This window comes from Antechinus flavipes, chromosome 2 (genome assembly GCF_016432865.1).
Source record: "Antechinus flavipes isolate AdamAnt ecotype Samford, QLD, Australia chromosome 2, AdamAnt_v2, whole genome shotgun sequence".
Classification (NCBI taxonomy): Eukaryota; Metazoa; Chordata; class Mammalia; order Dasyuromorphia; family Dasyuridae; genus Antechinus; species Antechinus flavipes.
This window is the reverse complement of record NC_067399.1, coordinates 213,489,631-213,506,835: the sequence shown is the minus strand read 5'-3', so window position 1 is coordinate 213,506,835 and position 17,205 is coordinate 213,489,631. Positions and strand designations below refer to the sequence as shown.

General features: G+C 34.1%; 1 protein-coding gene across 2 annotated transcripts in view; it reads left to right on the top strand.

The window, feature by feature from the left end:
• Nucleotides 1-13,568, top strand: part of STRN (striatin) — a 164,028-nt gene extending 150,460 nt beyond the window's left edge. For both annotated transcript variants that reach the window (XM_051976149.1, XM_051976150.1), the window contains 3 exons: nucleotides 1,338-1,445; nucleotides 3,356-3,442; nucleotides 3,532-13,568. In XM_051976149.1, coding sequence (XP_051832109.1) covers nucleotides 1,338-1,445; nucleotides 3,356-3,442; nucleotides 3,532-3,701 — 365 coding nt within the window. In that variant the 3' untranslated portion in view covers nucleotides 3,702-13,568. The remainder of the gene's footprint in view (nucleotides 1-1,337; nucleotides 1,446-3,355; nucleotides 3,443-3,531) is intronic.
• The last annotated feature ends 3,637 nt before the right edge of the window (nucleotides 13,569-17,205 follow it).

Sequence of the window (17,205 nt, the reverse complement as noted above, 5' to 3'; positions counted from 1 at the left end):
GCCATTCCTCACTTAATGGTCACTTCCTTAATTTTCAATTCTTTGACACTACAAAAAGATTTATTATAAATTTTTTTGTACATAGGGGACCTTTTCTTTTTTTTTATCTCCTTAATGTTTAATTTTATTACTAATATCACAGAGTCCAAAAAATTTGCAGAGTTTATTGATTTGGAAGTCTACTTCTAAATTGCTTTCCATAGTGGCTAGAAAATTTCTCATTCCCTTCTTTGGTTTTCAATTTCCCTTCTCTAATTAAATGTGTAATGCAATCAGTCCATGACTTGTCACCTATTTTTCAAAAAGGAAGATAGAATCTTGAATTATAGATAGTTTGGAGCTTAAACTAGTTATACCATAACATAAAATTTAAGGACTAATGTAAACTTTTTGCTTTTTTAAATTAAACAACCAATATTTAAAGAAAGAGGTTTAAATATTTAAAGTCCATTTTAAAAAATCTTTTAAATCTCATTTTTCTTGGTTGATAGTGTTAGGGACATCCCTGATAAGGAGACTAGGGTATTCCTGGCAGTGGAGGCATCAGAATTTCGTAATCCACTAGGATGGCAAAGAGAGAAAAGTACTACACCATAAGCCACAAGCTCCTGGAATTTGTTCTGTTTTTGTCACTCAACTAACCTTACATCCTAAGGAATACAAAATTTAGGAACTTCAATTCCTCGTTTATTTCTTTATTTGAAAAATGGGATTAATAATGCTTGTGCCCTAAACCTCTCTATCGATATTATTATGAAGATCAAATGATAATAAGTGCCTTTATTATGATGAATGCAACAGTATTCCAGAATGGAGCTCTATTCTGAGAGTGGTGCTACCTAAAAGTGAGAGTGGGATTAGATAAAAGCAAAGCCTTAGTTATAGAGTCAGAAATAAGTTTTTACATGTTTACTTTTTTAATAGTAATAGGACTTGTACCTCCTTTGATATATTGTTCAGAGAAAATGCCATTCAAATAATTATTATTGCTTAGGAGATCAGACTAAAAGGAATTAAGTTGTTTGTTTGAAAGTTATCTAGTTAGTGGTGAGAGTAGAAATTAGTAAAGTAGAGACAATGTCTAAGGTCTCAGCTCTAGGAAAAGAAATGCCAGAAATCCTAAGTCCAAATGCAAATCTGTAGACGATAGATGACAAGACATAATTCTAATTCTTAGTATATTTTAACTATCTTTTTTTTTTCTTTTTAAAACTGGGGAAACATTCATATGACTTAACTATGACAAATTAAAGGATTTTTAGGATTTACATAGTGAATATGCACTTTGTGAAAATGCTAATAACTAATTTCTGTTTCTTGGTTTTTTTCCCCCTTAGCCTCTAACATGTCATGCCAAATAAATAGAGTCATCAGCCATCCAACACTTCCAATTAGTATTACTGCTCATGAAGACAGACACATTAAATTCTATGATAATAACACAGGTAAGATATTATTCCACATTAATTCTTTTTGGGAAAGTAAACAAACTAAAATAACTTTTATCTAATATGTTCTTCGTTGGTTTCTTTAAAAGGACAGAGAATAGTGATTAAAGATGAAATACTTTCTCATTTTGGCTTGTTGTTCTTGTTATCATTCATTTCATCCTGTATCCAATTCTTTGTGACCCCATTTGAGGTTTTCTAGGCAACAATAATGAAGTTCTTTGCCATTTCCTTCTTCAGTTCATTTTACAGATGAGGAAACTGAGACAAATGTGATTAAGTGACTTGCTCAGGGGTCACACAGCTAGGAAGTATCAGAGTCTGGATTTGAACTCAGGTCTTCCTGAGTCTAGTCTCTAGAGTTTTTTCTACTGTGCCAACTAGTGTTCCTCCACCCCCTCAATTTTGGCTACAGTTTAGTAACTAATCAAGATCAATCAAGAATTAACTTAGTTGTACAGAGTTTCCAGTGACCAGTATTTTTCTGAATAGAAATAATGGGCTGTAGGTCCATGGTTATATGAATATAAATGAGAGTGTTCATATTGTTCTGACAAATCATTTTAAGTTAGATTCTGGTAATACCACAGAGCTTTGAAGACCCTTAGAGGTCATTTCATCAAGCCCTATCCTTTTGCTTATTAGGAATCTGAAACCCAGAGAGATGTGCGTAAGATCATTTAGGTAATGAGGAACAGTGATGGGATTGGAACTTTAGGTCCTTAGACTCTAAATCCTTTGTTTTTGTAAAACTATTCCTCATCACTGTTTTTCTGTTCCTCAGACTTAAAAATGAGGAAAGGAGAAAAAGTCCCCCACCAAACTCTGGCCCTTCAATTTATTCTCTTACATGTCACTAAATATTTTATACCAGCTAATTTTAAATGACTTGACCATTGGAGGCATCCACAAATTTTAGTAAAACAGTTGAAAAGATAGACAAGAGACCTAGATATGCTAAATTGATTGCTATGATTTACTGAGTATTTCTACCTTTTGTTTTATGAATTTTCCTAGTATATTTAAGTAACTTCTTCTTATTTGGGGACCTCCATTCTTCCTTTTTGTAAGAAAAAATAATCTACAGTCAATTGCAGTTCTTTTCCTTTTGACCTAGCAAAAAATTTAAACAAGTACAGGGGAGGTCCTAAATTTTGGAAGAGGATAGTTCATCCCATATAGGGTCAGTCTTTTAGGCCTAGATAAGAGCAAAGTCTTGTAGAGTTCTGAGTATGACTTAATATGCAACCCACAACCCACAGAAGCTTTCACCCTTGTTAATATAATATCTTTTCACATAATGCCTTATGTATCATAAATTTAGAGTTGGAAGAGGACTTAGAGGTTATCTAGGCCAGCCCCCTTATTTTATTGATGTGGAAACTGGAGTTGTGACTTGTTAGAGGTCCTTATAGCAAGTAAGGGCAAAGCCAGGTTCTTTTACTCCAAATTCATGTCTCTTTCCACTACACTGAAACCTTTTTGGAAAATGGTGTTATAAAGAAAAATTCTACATAAAAGTAGATTACCTTTGAAGCAACATGTGATGTTTTACCCAAAAATGATTTGCAAAAGTAAAGAAGTCATAATTCTTTAGTTACAGGCAATTCCAATATCTGTTCCTTTCAGAGACAATAATTGTGTGGCACTTTTTAAAACTTACATTTTTTGTGAAAATGAGACACATATGCATGGCTGTTTTGAGAAAACCACTATAATATATGTTTAAGTAAATGAAAGGGGAGGAAATGACAAAGGAAAGCAGTTTTGACTATCAATGATTTAGGGAATTACTTTGGATCCTTCTGCCACAAAGATAATCTTCTAGATAGTCCACCCAAAGTTAAGTATGAGTTTGCTTTGTCCAGACTGAGAAAAATAATGAATAATAATTTCTTCTTTCAAAGGAAAACTGATCCATTCAATGGTTGCCCACTTAGAAGCTGTTACAAGTTTAGCAGTTGATCCTAATGGCCTATACTTGATGTCTGGCAGTAAGTACATCAAACATAAATCTAAATATTCTTTCTGATTTTATATAATCGAATTTATTTTTTTAAATTTCACCTTCTTTGGTATTTAGGTCATGACTGTTCAATACGTTTATGGAACCTAGAAAGCAAGACGTGTATCCAAGAATTCACAGCTCATCGAAAAAAGTTTGGAGAATCGATTCATGATGTGGCATTCCATCCCTCTAAATGTTATATTGCCAGTGCTGGAGCAGATGCCCTGGCCAAAGTCTTCGTATGACATGACACCTCCCTTTCAGCTTTTCACTTTTTCTGTATAATCAGCTGCACATAAGAGATAACAGAAGACAAAGGAGAAAGTCACCTTTTCTTGCCCTTTCATTCTGCCAATGGAGCACAGAGAACATTTGTTAAAATATAGTTTTTGCGGTCAATGTACTATTTTCTAATACCAGGGTTTATTCAGGTTGCTACAAGCTCAGCTGGTTCTGTGAACCTGAAAACTGTTTCAAATTATTCCCGAAAGTTTATGCTTTTATTTGTGAGGGGGTTATTCACCAGGCAGGCCTGGCAAACCTGAAACAAGGTTCATTTAGTCCTTATGGAGGAATTGGGGTGCTCTTAAGGGAGAGATACATCAATAACATGATTTATTGGGGAGGGGTGGAGGGAGCAGGGGAACTTAAGCATGTTTTTCATTTGAGAAATTTTGTCAAACATATGCACGTTAGGTAGTCAAAACAGTGGCTTTTAATATGTCCACTAGACTAACCCTTTTGTGAATGATAACCAGGCAGTTCTGAAAGAAATTTAGTTTAGTGTGTCTATGAGCTTTATACATAAAGTGACTGGGAAAACATTTTACCTATTAAAAAAAAAAGAATGCAATAATATGTTACATATATTATTCAATAATGCCAATCAGATACTTAGTTTGCAGGAAAAATTATATATTATATTACATTTTTGAAAATAGAGTTGTTACCAAGTGACTGAGAGTTTAGTTATTAGATATTCAACTTTAAAGAGAATGTTTCATACAATCTGCACTTACTAAGTGATTTAACTTATTCAAACATTCAATTTTGGGTCTTTATTGTTCAAAGAAAGTCACTAGCACAGATCTCTGACACAAATAACCTGTATTATTGTTAAAATTCAGTTTTATTCTTGTGATGTTTATAATATTGAAATGGTTAACCATTCTTATCGAAGAACTCACAACTGGATAGATGCAAAGCAAAAAAAAAAAAAAAAAGTTTAGAGAGAGTCTCATTTATTTATATTCACATAACCATGCTTCAGATTACGTATACTTCCTTTCTTCCCTAAACCTCAGGTTGGGCTATCTGATAGCCTTCAATAATACTATCATACTTTGTGTTGGTTTAAAAAAAATGACCCAAATGCAATCTGCTAAGGTTGTATTAGGTTCATCCTATTGCTTTTTGTATTAAAAAAAAAAAAAAAGCTAACCAAAGCACAAGCAGTATACCTTCAAAAACCCCTTTTAGCTCTGCTAGGAGGGAGGACATCTGGGTGAAAAAGCAATATCTTTTTTTTTTTTTTTTCTGTAAAGAGCAATGAGTTTAATTGTTGGTTCTGGAACCTATGACTGAGAATTGATTTCTTTCTGAAACAAGTGTATTGGCTGCCTCTACTCAACTTTATACTTTTCAGATTTCTAGTACCTTGCTCTTACTGCCTAAGTGAAAGCTGTTTTGCCTCCTATACCATCCCTTTTCTTGGACACCTAAATCAGGTACCAACTGAAAACAATTATAAATCACTGAATATGACAACTTTGCTTTTAGTAGCCTCTCAAGTCTGAAAAAAAAAGTAACAGGCCATAATAAAACCTTTTGCTCTTCTGAAAACTTATCAATGCAACTTATCAGTGTCAAAGCAATGGTGTTTCTGATTGTGGTGATCATCAGTGATCTGAAGAAGAATAGTTGGTATGGGTTACATTTTATGATTAAACTAAGTATGTAAAATATATAATAAAATAACATTCTAATGTTTTAATTTAAATTTGCTATGGGGTAAATGGGATATGGTCACTAGTTAGTATGAGATGAGGAACAGGATTCTCTGCAGACCCTATTTTGTATGCTAGAACAACAAAGATCCAGATACTTCCTCAATCCTTGATCCCAGGTGATGCCATCTATTCTTTTTGTGGAGAGATCATGGGCTATTTAAAAAAAAGAAATCATACAGCTCTTCCTTAAAAATAGAGAATACAGCATGACCTTTAGCTGAGCTCTGATGTCATTCCTTTCTGCAAGAGATACTGGGAATATCACTGCCCTGTGGATGCTTGTTGCTTACTGTCTTTTCCAGATTACTGTTCACTTGTCTGCTGGGACTCTGAATCTAGATATCTGGCTAGGAAATAAGAAATTATAGTTATTAGTTACCTGGATATTATTAGTCTAGGTATCTAGGATGCTGGTACCTTTGATAACATTAATGATTGTGATGGGCATTGTCTTAAATGGGGAAATTTGAACATGTTGGCTTCTAGGTCACTGTTCTGGTCATGAGGAATCCAGAGGCTCTTTCTGTGAGCTTATTCTGTTCTCAAATCTAAACACCATAAAATGAGCCATTCTACCAAGTAATGTTGAATTTGTGGTAACTGGATTCTAAAGATGCCTAAGTTTCTCTTTTGGAAGCCTTCAAAATAGGTAAGCTAAAACTGCAATAAGGGTTCTATAGGGGCTCTTAAGGATACTCTCCAGTCAATAGAAGGACCAGAAATCTCTATTGGAACTATTTCAGAAAGTCTCACCAGTGATCTTATATTTTTGTGCTAATGTTCCCAAAGAGCTTAAGATAAGCTGGGTCTTTCTTTTCCTTCCCTCCTCCCCCATTCTAGCTGATTAGATGAGAAGCTAAGGCTTCCTTATAGAAAGTAACTTCATTGCTGAATCTAATTCTGTAGAATTAGGAGTCAAGGCCAAATAAAATTACACTGGTGCTACTGGAGATTGAAAAAAACAGGCATAGGACAAGAGAATTCCCTCCCCATTGACTTTGCTGGCCTTAAGGTGGCTAAATAAATCAATGGATCATATTTATGGAAGTCTTTTGCTTTGGGTTCTAGGCAGCGAAAGTGAAGCAAACTTCTATGATACTGCATTGAATGGTTGGCTGCAGAAAAAAAACATTTGGGATGAAATTTGAAGGTGGTGACTAACTCTGGGGGCATACAAATCAAGGTGCAGCCTTCTGACAATATCTTCCAATCTTGGCTCCTGTGGTATCTTGATTTCATGTTAGATACAAACTAATGGCCTATGCTGATTTCCATAGCTAGATGTGTGTGTATGCTACTGTATTGCTATATGCTATATAGTTGCTAGCATCTTAATTTTGACACAATTACCCTCTTCACTCATCTGTACTTTCATCTTGTACATCATCAGCATTTTTATTAACAGGTCTAGTCTGTGTTGGCAAATGAATTGGACTTCAACTGTTGCCTGTAGTGGTAAAGTACCAATGAATTTATGATGCCAAGAAATAGAATGATAAATTGTATTCTATAAATTCTCTTCTCACATTCTTCATGATGTGAAAATGGTGACTCGCTTACCTGACTTTTATTGAGACAAGTTGGCAAATTCAGGCAAGAATCACTGATTTGAGATGCTCTAGCTCCTGTTCTTCTGTTCCTGCTTTTAATGTCTTCAGTTTCCCTTGCCTATTTCATTGAAATTCTCAAGCCCAAGCCACCTATCATCTTACTTATTACTCCTATAAAATATTTGTATTTGCACAAGTAGTATAACTGAGGTATGTATACAAGTGTGAACAGTGACTGATGAAAATCCATTTGGGAGCTGGTATTACATGCCATGAGTGATTACACATGTGACATTCTCTTCCAGTATTATGAGGCTTCATTGTGGACATTGAAGAAAGTAGTTAATACAGTGTAAGTCTCAGTCAACTTTAGCTTGAATTCAGCAAATGTGCACTAAAGATTCCAGCCCAATGATAAAAATGCTTTTATAGTTTTTGATTTGTGAGTGTTTTTTTCATGAACTTTATCCTTAAAATAGAGTATGGTAAGGAAAGACAGGCTCCTACCTTGTTCACATGAGATATGAACACAGATGTGCTCTTGGAGCTTGCAGCACCCTTCTCAGTACTGAAATGTCATAAGAATTTATTTGCTATATTCTGACCAGACCATAAACAGATATTTTAACATCAGTGATATGATTATCTTCAGTATTTTTCTATTGACCAAGGTTAGGATTTTTTTTTTTGCCATTAATAGGTAATACGTTATGCAAAGTATTTAGCTTTTATAATACATTATAATTGTTTTAAAAGGTGGGGGGTAAAAATGGGCTGCATCACTGAGTAATGTATTTTACATGAGAAATTTCCCTTGGATTTGACTTTCATTCCTTTAGTACTCTTGTTATATTTCTTTTGGAAGCAGTTAAAAAGATTTATTTGAAAACACCTAAAAGTTATGTATATTTTATAAATATATATATTACTAGAAACACACATATATAGACTATATATATATAGTGTATGTGTGTGTGTGTGTATATATACACACATACATACATACATATATACACACACATACATATATATACACATAGACATAGACTATATCTATTAAACCATAGGTGCATTTTGCTGTTTTATGTATTGAGTTCTTTGGGGTAGTTTTTGCAAAGGTTAAGATATGAGTATGACATGAGTGTTGTACTATTTGCTTATGTAATACATAGTTTTAAATGTTTTAACTACTGTATATATTATATACACTATAGGCCAGCATGTTTGTTGGAAAGATTGTCATCCTAGTTTATTAAAATTTATATGTAAGAAAAACTGGCTATTCAAATGTGAATTGAAAAAATTCTATTCTAAAATATTACATTAAACATTTAGGCTTTTTAATGAATAGATCTTTTATTGAAGGTAATAGTTAAGGAAGGAGAGGTGCCTTTTAAAACACAAAACAATATAGCCTTATAATGAGGATGATGGGAAGAGTGTGTATTTTGTATGTTTGTGTGTGTGTATACATGCACGTATACATGTGTATACTGGATATGTATTGTGTGTATATATATACACACACATGTGAACTGTGGTCCTTAATGTTTCCTTACTGTATTTATTAAATTTGTGGGTCTTCAGGGTATTATGTGTGAGCCCATCTCTGTGCTCTTCTGAGTACTACATAACACTTTTTTAGAATATTTATGAGAAATTAGAAATTTCAATGGAGGAAAGGCTATGCTATTCATTTTTTTATATTTGTATTAGAATTTATATAAGAAAAAGTGCATGTCCACAAAATGATGGAACCTTATTTAATTTGGGTAACTATGTCTCTTGAAAGGTTCCTTTTTTAAAAGCTTCATGTATTTTATCTTTTTTTTTTTTAATTTTCACTGGAGATAATATGTTTCAACTAGCAAAATGTTATTTTTAGATCATATAGTTCTGGACAAGTTAAAAATCCCATCCTAAGAAAGTTTTAAAGCATTTAAACAGCATCTTCCATACCTACCTCTCTATCACTATCTCCATATTTTTCTTTAAAGGAAAATCTTGTTATGTCTGAAATGAAGGTTTATACAGTCTACAAATATATTTTGGTGCTAAAAATTTTGTCATTTAAGTTACACGCAGTCTAGATTTCCCAAATAAAATTTTAGATTTAGAATTCTTTTGTTCATTGTGGCTTGTGAATGACTAGAGTTAATAAGTCTTTAGTTGATGAGTATGAGATCTTAGTCACCAAGTTTCTCACTTAGTTTTAAGTGTCATTACTCTGATGGATCCATGACCATTCCATATTCTTCCCTCCACCAGTATAGATCATAGCCTCTTCATATCTTCTTATCTAGTATAATTCTTATCCATGGCAATGTGTAAATCTTCTGTAGTCAATCTACCTAGTGTGCTGAAATCTGTTAGCCCACTTGCTTTCTTGGTCATAAATGTGATCAATGATGCCATTCCCATTACTACTTCCTTTCAAATCATTCTTGGTAATATGTTATATCCTACTTGTACTTACCATATGTTTTTCCATTGCCCTTTGAGAATTACTACTATAAATTTACCAAAGGTTGAAGCTGAACTAATGTATCAAAAGGATCATTGAAAAGAGCTTTCCAGAGAAATTTAATCAGATTATTTTAATAATTTACAAATATCTGATTTTGATTACAGCTATTACTAATGGCACCTATGTTAAGACATTTTTTGTAATCTTATTAAATGTTTTCTGTGGAATTGAGATTGCCACAAATTATAACTCATAGAAACTTATTGTTATGATTTGGCCTTAATCTCTTGATTATTACTAAAGTTCATTAAGAAAAAGGATCTAGAAATCTGCCTGATTAAAAAAAAATTATATACTATTTTGCTAATTTTGACTTAACCATTAAAAGTTCTTGTTTTTGTTTTCCACTTGTTTGTCCTTTTCTATATGATAGGTGGCATTTTGACAGAAAGATGAAAAGGTTAAAGCATTTAACTGATCTTTCTTATGTCTTTGCACTTTTCTTCTGTGACACTTTTCAAGTACCCTGATTTCTTTGTATGCAAATGCTGTGTTGGACTTGACTCCCAGAAGAAACTACCTCCATGGCTATCTCCTCTCATACATCTTAAGATCAGGAATTGACATATACTTTGCTCTTTGTTTCTACATCTAAATTTGTCTTTTTCCAGTATTACTCAGCAACCCCTTTTCCTTTGAGGTTTGTTTCATTCATTTATTGTCTCCTAATCCATACCTTTGTTGTGTTTATCTGCCAGTTTCTAAATCCTATTCAATCCATAATCATTCAGCAGATAATATTTAAAGTGTCTACTGTGTGTGAGGCACTGTACAAGTTATTCCTCCTTTTAAAAAAAGTTCAAAACCTGTTTCAGTCTTCCTTATTTTATACCTATGCTTATCCTAATAATGTCAGTTCAGTTCCCATGATCCTCATCTTCATTCACCAACACCAGTAGTGTGGACAGTCATACCTTTGATCTAATAGTACTTACACATAACTACTGCCTTCTTTTTCCATAATCCCTAACTTCCCTCTGGTTCTTAAGTACCTGTCTTTCAACTACTTCATTCATTGTCTTAAGCAAGACTATTAGTTTTTCCATGCCTTTTCTTTCCCAGTTTACCTGTGCTCTAACTTCATTTTATTCCCTTTGTGATCTTAATGAGTTCAATTAGCTCTCTTTCCTCTGTCTTTGAATCCTCTGTTCTCTTATACCACTACACATGCCTAGCCAAATCCCAGCTTCACATCACTCCCACCATTTGATGCATACACTCCTATTCACATATTACTGAATGTCACTGGAAATTTCACGTTGGTGCAAATTAGATCCAACACAAATTTCTCCTTTAACACAACTGGACCTTTATTGATAAAGCAAATCTTTTTATTCTTGAGTGACTATCATATTCTCCACAGTAACTTTGAATCTCTTCTCTCCTCAAACCCTTCCTTTCCTTTCAGCTGTGTATCTTGTCTCCTTTATTGAATGGGGGGAAAAAAACTATCCATCATAATCTCTTTCCTATTCATTATCCTTCCACATCATCCTCCATTCTTTTACTCCTTTGTACCAGTCTCTAAGGAAAAAGTGACCCCCTCCCTCTTTATTTTTGGTTGACCCTTCTTGTGTTATATAGTTCTTCTGTTTGTGCATTTGATCTTGTTTCCTCCATTCTCCTGCAGAAAGTTATGTCATTGATCATTTCCTCTTATATTCAGTCTCTCCATAGCTATTAGATTCTTCCTGCTTTTTACACTCATGCCAGGTCTCCCCATCCTTAAAAAGCTTGTATCTTTTTGCTTTTTTGTAGGCAATTTCCCAGAAGGGACTCTGTATTTTCTATTTTCTATTTTCTATTTTCTATTTTCTTATTTTCTATTTTCATTATCTCACTTAGCTACTAACTAACTACCACTTAGCTTAAATTCAGGATCAGTGAAACTTTCCTCTGCAAGGTTATCATTGATTTCTTTACTGCTAAATCCAGTGTTCATTTCTGCAACTTTGTAGTCCATGTCTAGGTTTCAATATAGTTTTCTACCTAGACTTTAATGCTGCTGCTGTCTTGGTTCTATGAGATCCTGAATGTAGTTGCTACATTATTATCTATCTCCTACCCATTAAGCATGAACAACCTTCAAGACTATAACCTGGCCCTTATCTTCCTTTTGACTGCCCCCCCCCCCATCTTAATTGCTGTGAGTCAATTATTTCTATGCAGATAATTCCCAGACTTGAGTTTGCAGTCCTGTTGTTACTCCTGAACTCCAGCCCTATATTACTGGCTAGCTGATTATCAGTCAGTTAGCATTTATTAAGTGCACACTATGTGTCAGACAGACACTATGCTTAATGCTAGGGATGCAAAAAGAACGGGAAAGTCGCTGCTCAGTCTAATGGAGGAAATAGCAAAGATACAAATAAATGATAAAATAAAAATCTCTACTTGAATTTCAGATTCAACATAGTCCAAAACCCACTCCTTCAAACTTTAATCTTCACCAAAGGAGATCATACAGATTTACAGTCTGGGTACCATTCTTGACTTTTTTTTCTTTTACTGCCTGTATATAGTTACCAGGTTTTAGTGATTTTACTAACAATTCTTGCATTTGACTTCACTCACTGCTTAGCACAGTGATTTGTATATAGTAGACAGTAAGCTCTTAATTACATGATTACTGAATTGAATCAAAATGAATGAGAAATAAATAAATTTTTTATGCATCTTAAATTTTTTTTTTTTTAAATCAAGGATTTCCTGGATTTTTGGTAGTCAAGCTTTTGATGTGAATTTTTCTGGGACCACTTGGGTGTCATGTTTGCTGACTACCCATGCTGACTTGGATTCGTTCTTGTTGTTCACCAGTGAGTTAACCCATAGTGCCTTGTTGATATAGATGGAATGAGTCTCTGTTGGTTGCCCTTTCCTCTCTAAAAATAGAATAGTTGATTTGTCTATAAGGAGCTGCTAAGTTGACAGTGCTACTTTTTCAATTTTTAGTAATTGAAAATCAATGAATACTTGTATTCTGCATTTCACCATCTCCTCATGCCTTGATCTCCACATAGTTCCCAAGCCTACTACATTTTTCTATTTTATTTCATCAGTGCCTATCTGGAACCTGTCCTAAATTGGGGCTAGGGAAAAAGTTTCCTGTTTTTTAGTTTTTTTCCTCTGGAACTTGTCCTAAATTGGGGCTAGGGAAAAAGTTTCCTGTTTTTTAGTTTTTTTCCTCTAGTTAAAAATAGATTAATCTTTTTTGTTTGGTTTGTCAGTGATATCTGAGCCATGTTAGAAAAGGCTGCTTCTTTGTATCACTAATATATATGTATGTATGTAGATGTTTTCTAAACTATACAGATTTTTCAGGGTCCTTAACTCTTCATTGAGATTTCCATATCAAAAAATGTTCATCCTTCATCCTCTCCTCCTATCAGTTAGCTCTGAAGTAATTGATTGATTTTCAGGTATTTTTTATTTAGTCAGATTATCTATAAATTTATCCAAATGTTCATTTTCATGATGAAAATATTTTCTTCTGTAAATTCAGGGTATGGGCAAGTTAATTAAGAAACCCATTTTGGGTGGCTCTAAATGTACTCTTTTTAAAAAATAAAGTGTAAGCACATAGAGTCCATGGTATAGGTGTGCCAAGAATTGTTATAGAATTATGTCAGACCAGACTCTAACAGTGGAATTATCAGTGGGTGTAAAATATACTATTTTATTTTGTGGGAATAGAAAAAAAGGAGTAAAAAAATTAGCTGAATGTAACCATGTATTGCACAGACTTGTAAGTGGCCCTAAGTGCTAGTTGTACTCAGGGAAAGATGAAAGATTTATTATGGAGAGGATATGTTCTCTGGAAAGCCAGTGAGAATTAAAATATTTTGTTAAGTTAGGCACGTGCTACTTTTTGGAGACATTTTACCCCTGCTGATAAATATTAAATTTTGTGAATGTTAAGCTAAATAGTTTTAAAATTGGATCATTCAAGTGTTTAACATAAGCTGTTTTCAAGTTAAATCCATTGATTTTGGTATAGACTTAAAAATAAACTTAACTTCCTCTACACTCCTATCTTTCACTCAGGATATTGGATTTTCTTCCACATTTTGCTGTTTTAGAATAATCAAAAGTGTTCTATTCTCTATCTACCTACCAACCCCATACATGCATCTCAAGCTCATGAACCCTTTTAAAAGGTGATCCCTTAAATCCACTACACTCCTTGGTCTAATCTGGAGATCCAACAAAATGAGCTATCCAAATGTAATTTTCTGGGTTTAAAAAATGGGCCATTTCTTTTGGTACAGGTTTGCTATGATTAAAAATAATGAATCATCAGATGCTTTGTAGGTCATCTTCATTATCATAAGAGGGCTTTGAGAGTCTCATAGAATTTAGAATCTCTGCTGCCATTGAGAAGGCCAGAAAGGACCTGATTTTTCCAGACCCATAGAAGTTATAAATATGGTAGTTACATTGAGATTCATATCTAAAATGTCAGAGGCACCTTACAGCCTAAAAATACTGAACTTAAGTGAAATACAACCATAGACATCTTTCCAGTCTGCTGCTGTCCCATGTTCTACTGCTGCTGAAAATTACCAGGACATTTATTTAAAGATGTATAAAGAACAGAAATGATACTCTCATATAAGAGGGTTTGTTTATAGAGTTAGTTAGAGCCCATTCTCTCCCCTGTGCCATTACCTTTCTTTCTAAGGATTTGTTTAGTTATAGAACCTGCAAAACTCATGGTTCCAGCTAGTGCAGTCCCCTGCCTTGTGCATTACTAACTACCAAGGATTCCAGACACATTTCAGAGGTATTAAAATGCCATGAGCAGCTCTAGTCACCAAAGTTTGAGGAAAACAACTTAGGGAATGTCATTCAGCAGAAGCTACCATCATCCTAAATCTAATAAGACATTTTCTCAGATTATAAAAGCATCACTAATAAAAATTGAGACTTGATGTGGGACCTCATTACTAGACTTGAAACCACCATGGAAGCTAATGCAAAGTTATGAATTTACTTTTATGGTCATTGAGAAAATTGTTCACAATCATTTAGGTATGCCTGTGGTTTTCTTTTTTTTTTTTTTTTTATTTAATAATAACTTTGTATTGACAGAATCCATGCCAGGATAATTTTTACACAGCATTATCCCTTGCAATCACTTATGTTTCGTTTTTTCTCCTCCCTCCCTCCTCCCCCCCCCAAGATGGCAAGCAGTCCTATATATGTTAAATATGTAGCAGTATATCCTAGATACAATACATATTTGCAGAACCGAACAGTTCTCCCACTGCACAGGGAGAGTTGAATTCAGAAGGTAAAAATAACTCGGGAAGAAAATCAAAAATCAAATAGTTCACATTCATTTCCCAGTATTCCTTCTTTGGGTGTAGCTGTTTCTGTCCATCATTTATCCAATGAAACTCAGTTAAGTCTCTTTGTCAGAGAAATCCACTTCCATCAGAATACATCCTCATACAATATCGTTGTCGAAGTGTATAATGATCTCCTGGTTCTGCTCATCTCACTTAGCATCAGTCCATGTAGGTCTCTCCAAGCCTCTCTGTATTCATCCTGCTGGTCATTCCTTACAGAGCAATAATATTCCATAACATTCATATACCACAATTTACCCAGCCATTCTCCAATTGATGGGCATCCATTCATTTTCCAGTTTCTAGCCACTACAAACAGGGCTGCTACAAACATTTTATGCCTGTGGTTTTCAAAACAAAACTAAATCACAAATTTCCAAAGTCGGAGGTGGAAGTCATCTACCTCATACAAGAAGGAAACACATCTGGTTTTATACTTCAGCTGGATCAGGCACTGTGCTAAGCACTTTACAAATGTCATTTAATTCTCACTCCCACCCTGGGAAGCAGGTACTATTATTATATCCATTTTAGAATTGAGGAATCTAAAATCGTAAGTGACTTGATCATTGTCACATAGCTAATGATCAGGGGTCAGATTTGAAGTCGTTCCTCCTCACCCCAGCTCCAATTTTTCTATTTACTTCAATACTTAAAAGTATCAGTTGTAAAGGACTTAGTACACATAACTGCCAGGTACATAGAAGGGATTTAATAATTAAATAATTTAATAATTGTTTGTTCCCTTCCTCTCTCCCTTGAGAGCCCCAGCAAATTGCCTTTGAACCACTTCTTAAAGATCTACAATAATAAGCAATTATCTATTATGGACAAATCTGTGTGTCAGTTTCCTCAACTATAAAATAGGGATAATATTTATCTCCCAGGGGTTTTGTGAGAATGAAATGAAATAAAACACTAAAGTTTTTGCTATTTGACTCCTGTACTTCCTAGAGGCAACTAGGTGGTAAATTGTGCTTGAAGTCAGGAAGAGCGGTGTTCAAATCCACACTCAGACACAATCTGTAACCCTGGGCAAGTCACAATCTCTGCTGCAATTTCTTCAGTTGTAAAATAATGCTACTTCACAGGGTTGTGGGAATTAAAAGCACTTAATTGTAAAGCACTTAGCAAACAGACTGATACCACTTAGGTATAAAAGTGCTTATTCCCTTCCTCTTCTCCCCTACCACTCACCTTTTTAGGACTGCTCTGGCTGAAAGTATTTCTTGATGTCCAACTTTATATCCCATCTCTGACACCAATCATGTATGAGCATGGGCAATCTATAACACGAAAACAATGCCTGGAATCCCCACTTCTCATATTTTCCACAAAGTCTAAATGAGATGATAGTGTCTGCCTCTGTCTTTGGCCAAAAAGAATATGTCGCATTCCCTCTTCTCCATGACAGTTTTTCAAATAATTGAAAATAGTATTCATTGTTTCCTTAAATTTCTTCTTCAGATTAACTATAGCTAGCCCTCCAACTTATTTTGCTATGATGACATTTCAGGTCCTTCCATTATTCTGGTTGTCATGCTCTGAGCACAGTTCCAGCTTTCCAGTATTCTTCCTTCGATTATAACATCAGCAATATCTAATATCTAGCCCACTCTAACAGCAAGTGATTTCATGTAGATTGATAATACCAAAGGTTATTGGGAAGAAGCCAAAGATAAGTTACAGTTCGTATCTCACACAAACCTTCCCAGCAATCCACCAATAGGCTCAATAAGGAATTGATAAAACTTTTTTCAGTTTAGTTGAAATCCTTCTTTATCATGGTTAATGCTATAGCAATGTTTTATAACTGCAAACACTTGGCAGTCTATGGACAAAAAACTCACCAGATTGGCTTCAATGCACTTCAAATACAAAGTGCAACACCAGAGGATTATGAGTCTCCATATTGGTAGGTTGTGACCATTTAAACCTCTTTTTCATAGGCTCTTAAAAAAGGGCATGTTTTTATTTCTGACTGTTCAGAAAGTAAAGGTTTTTTTTTTTTGAAGGTTGAAGAAATTTCTTTTTTATTGAAGCTTTTTATTTTCAAAACATGCAAAGATAATTTTTCACCATTGACCCTTGCAATACCTTGTGTTCCAATTTCCCCACCTTTCTCCAGCCCCCTCTCCTAGATAGCAAGTAATCCAATATATGTTAAATATGGTAAAAAATAAATATGTAAATTCAATAAAGGCATATATATTAATACAATTATCTTGTTGCACAAGAAGAATCAGATCAAAAAGAGAAAAAATTAAAATAAAATTCAAGCAAACAACAACAAAAGAAGTGAAAATGCTATG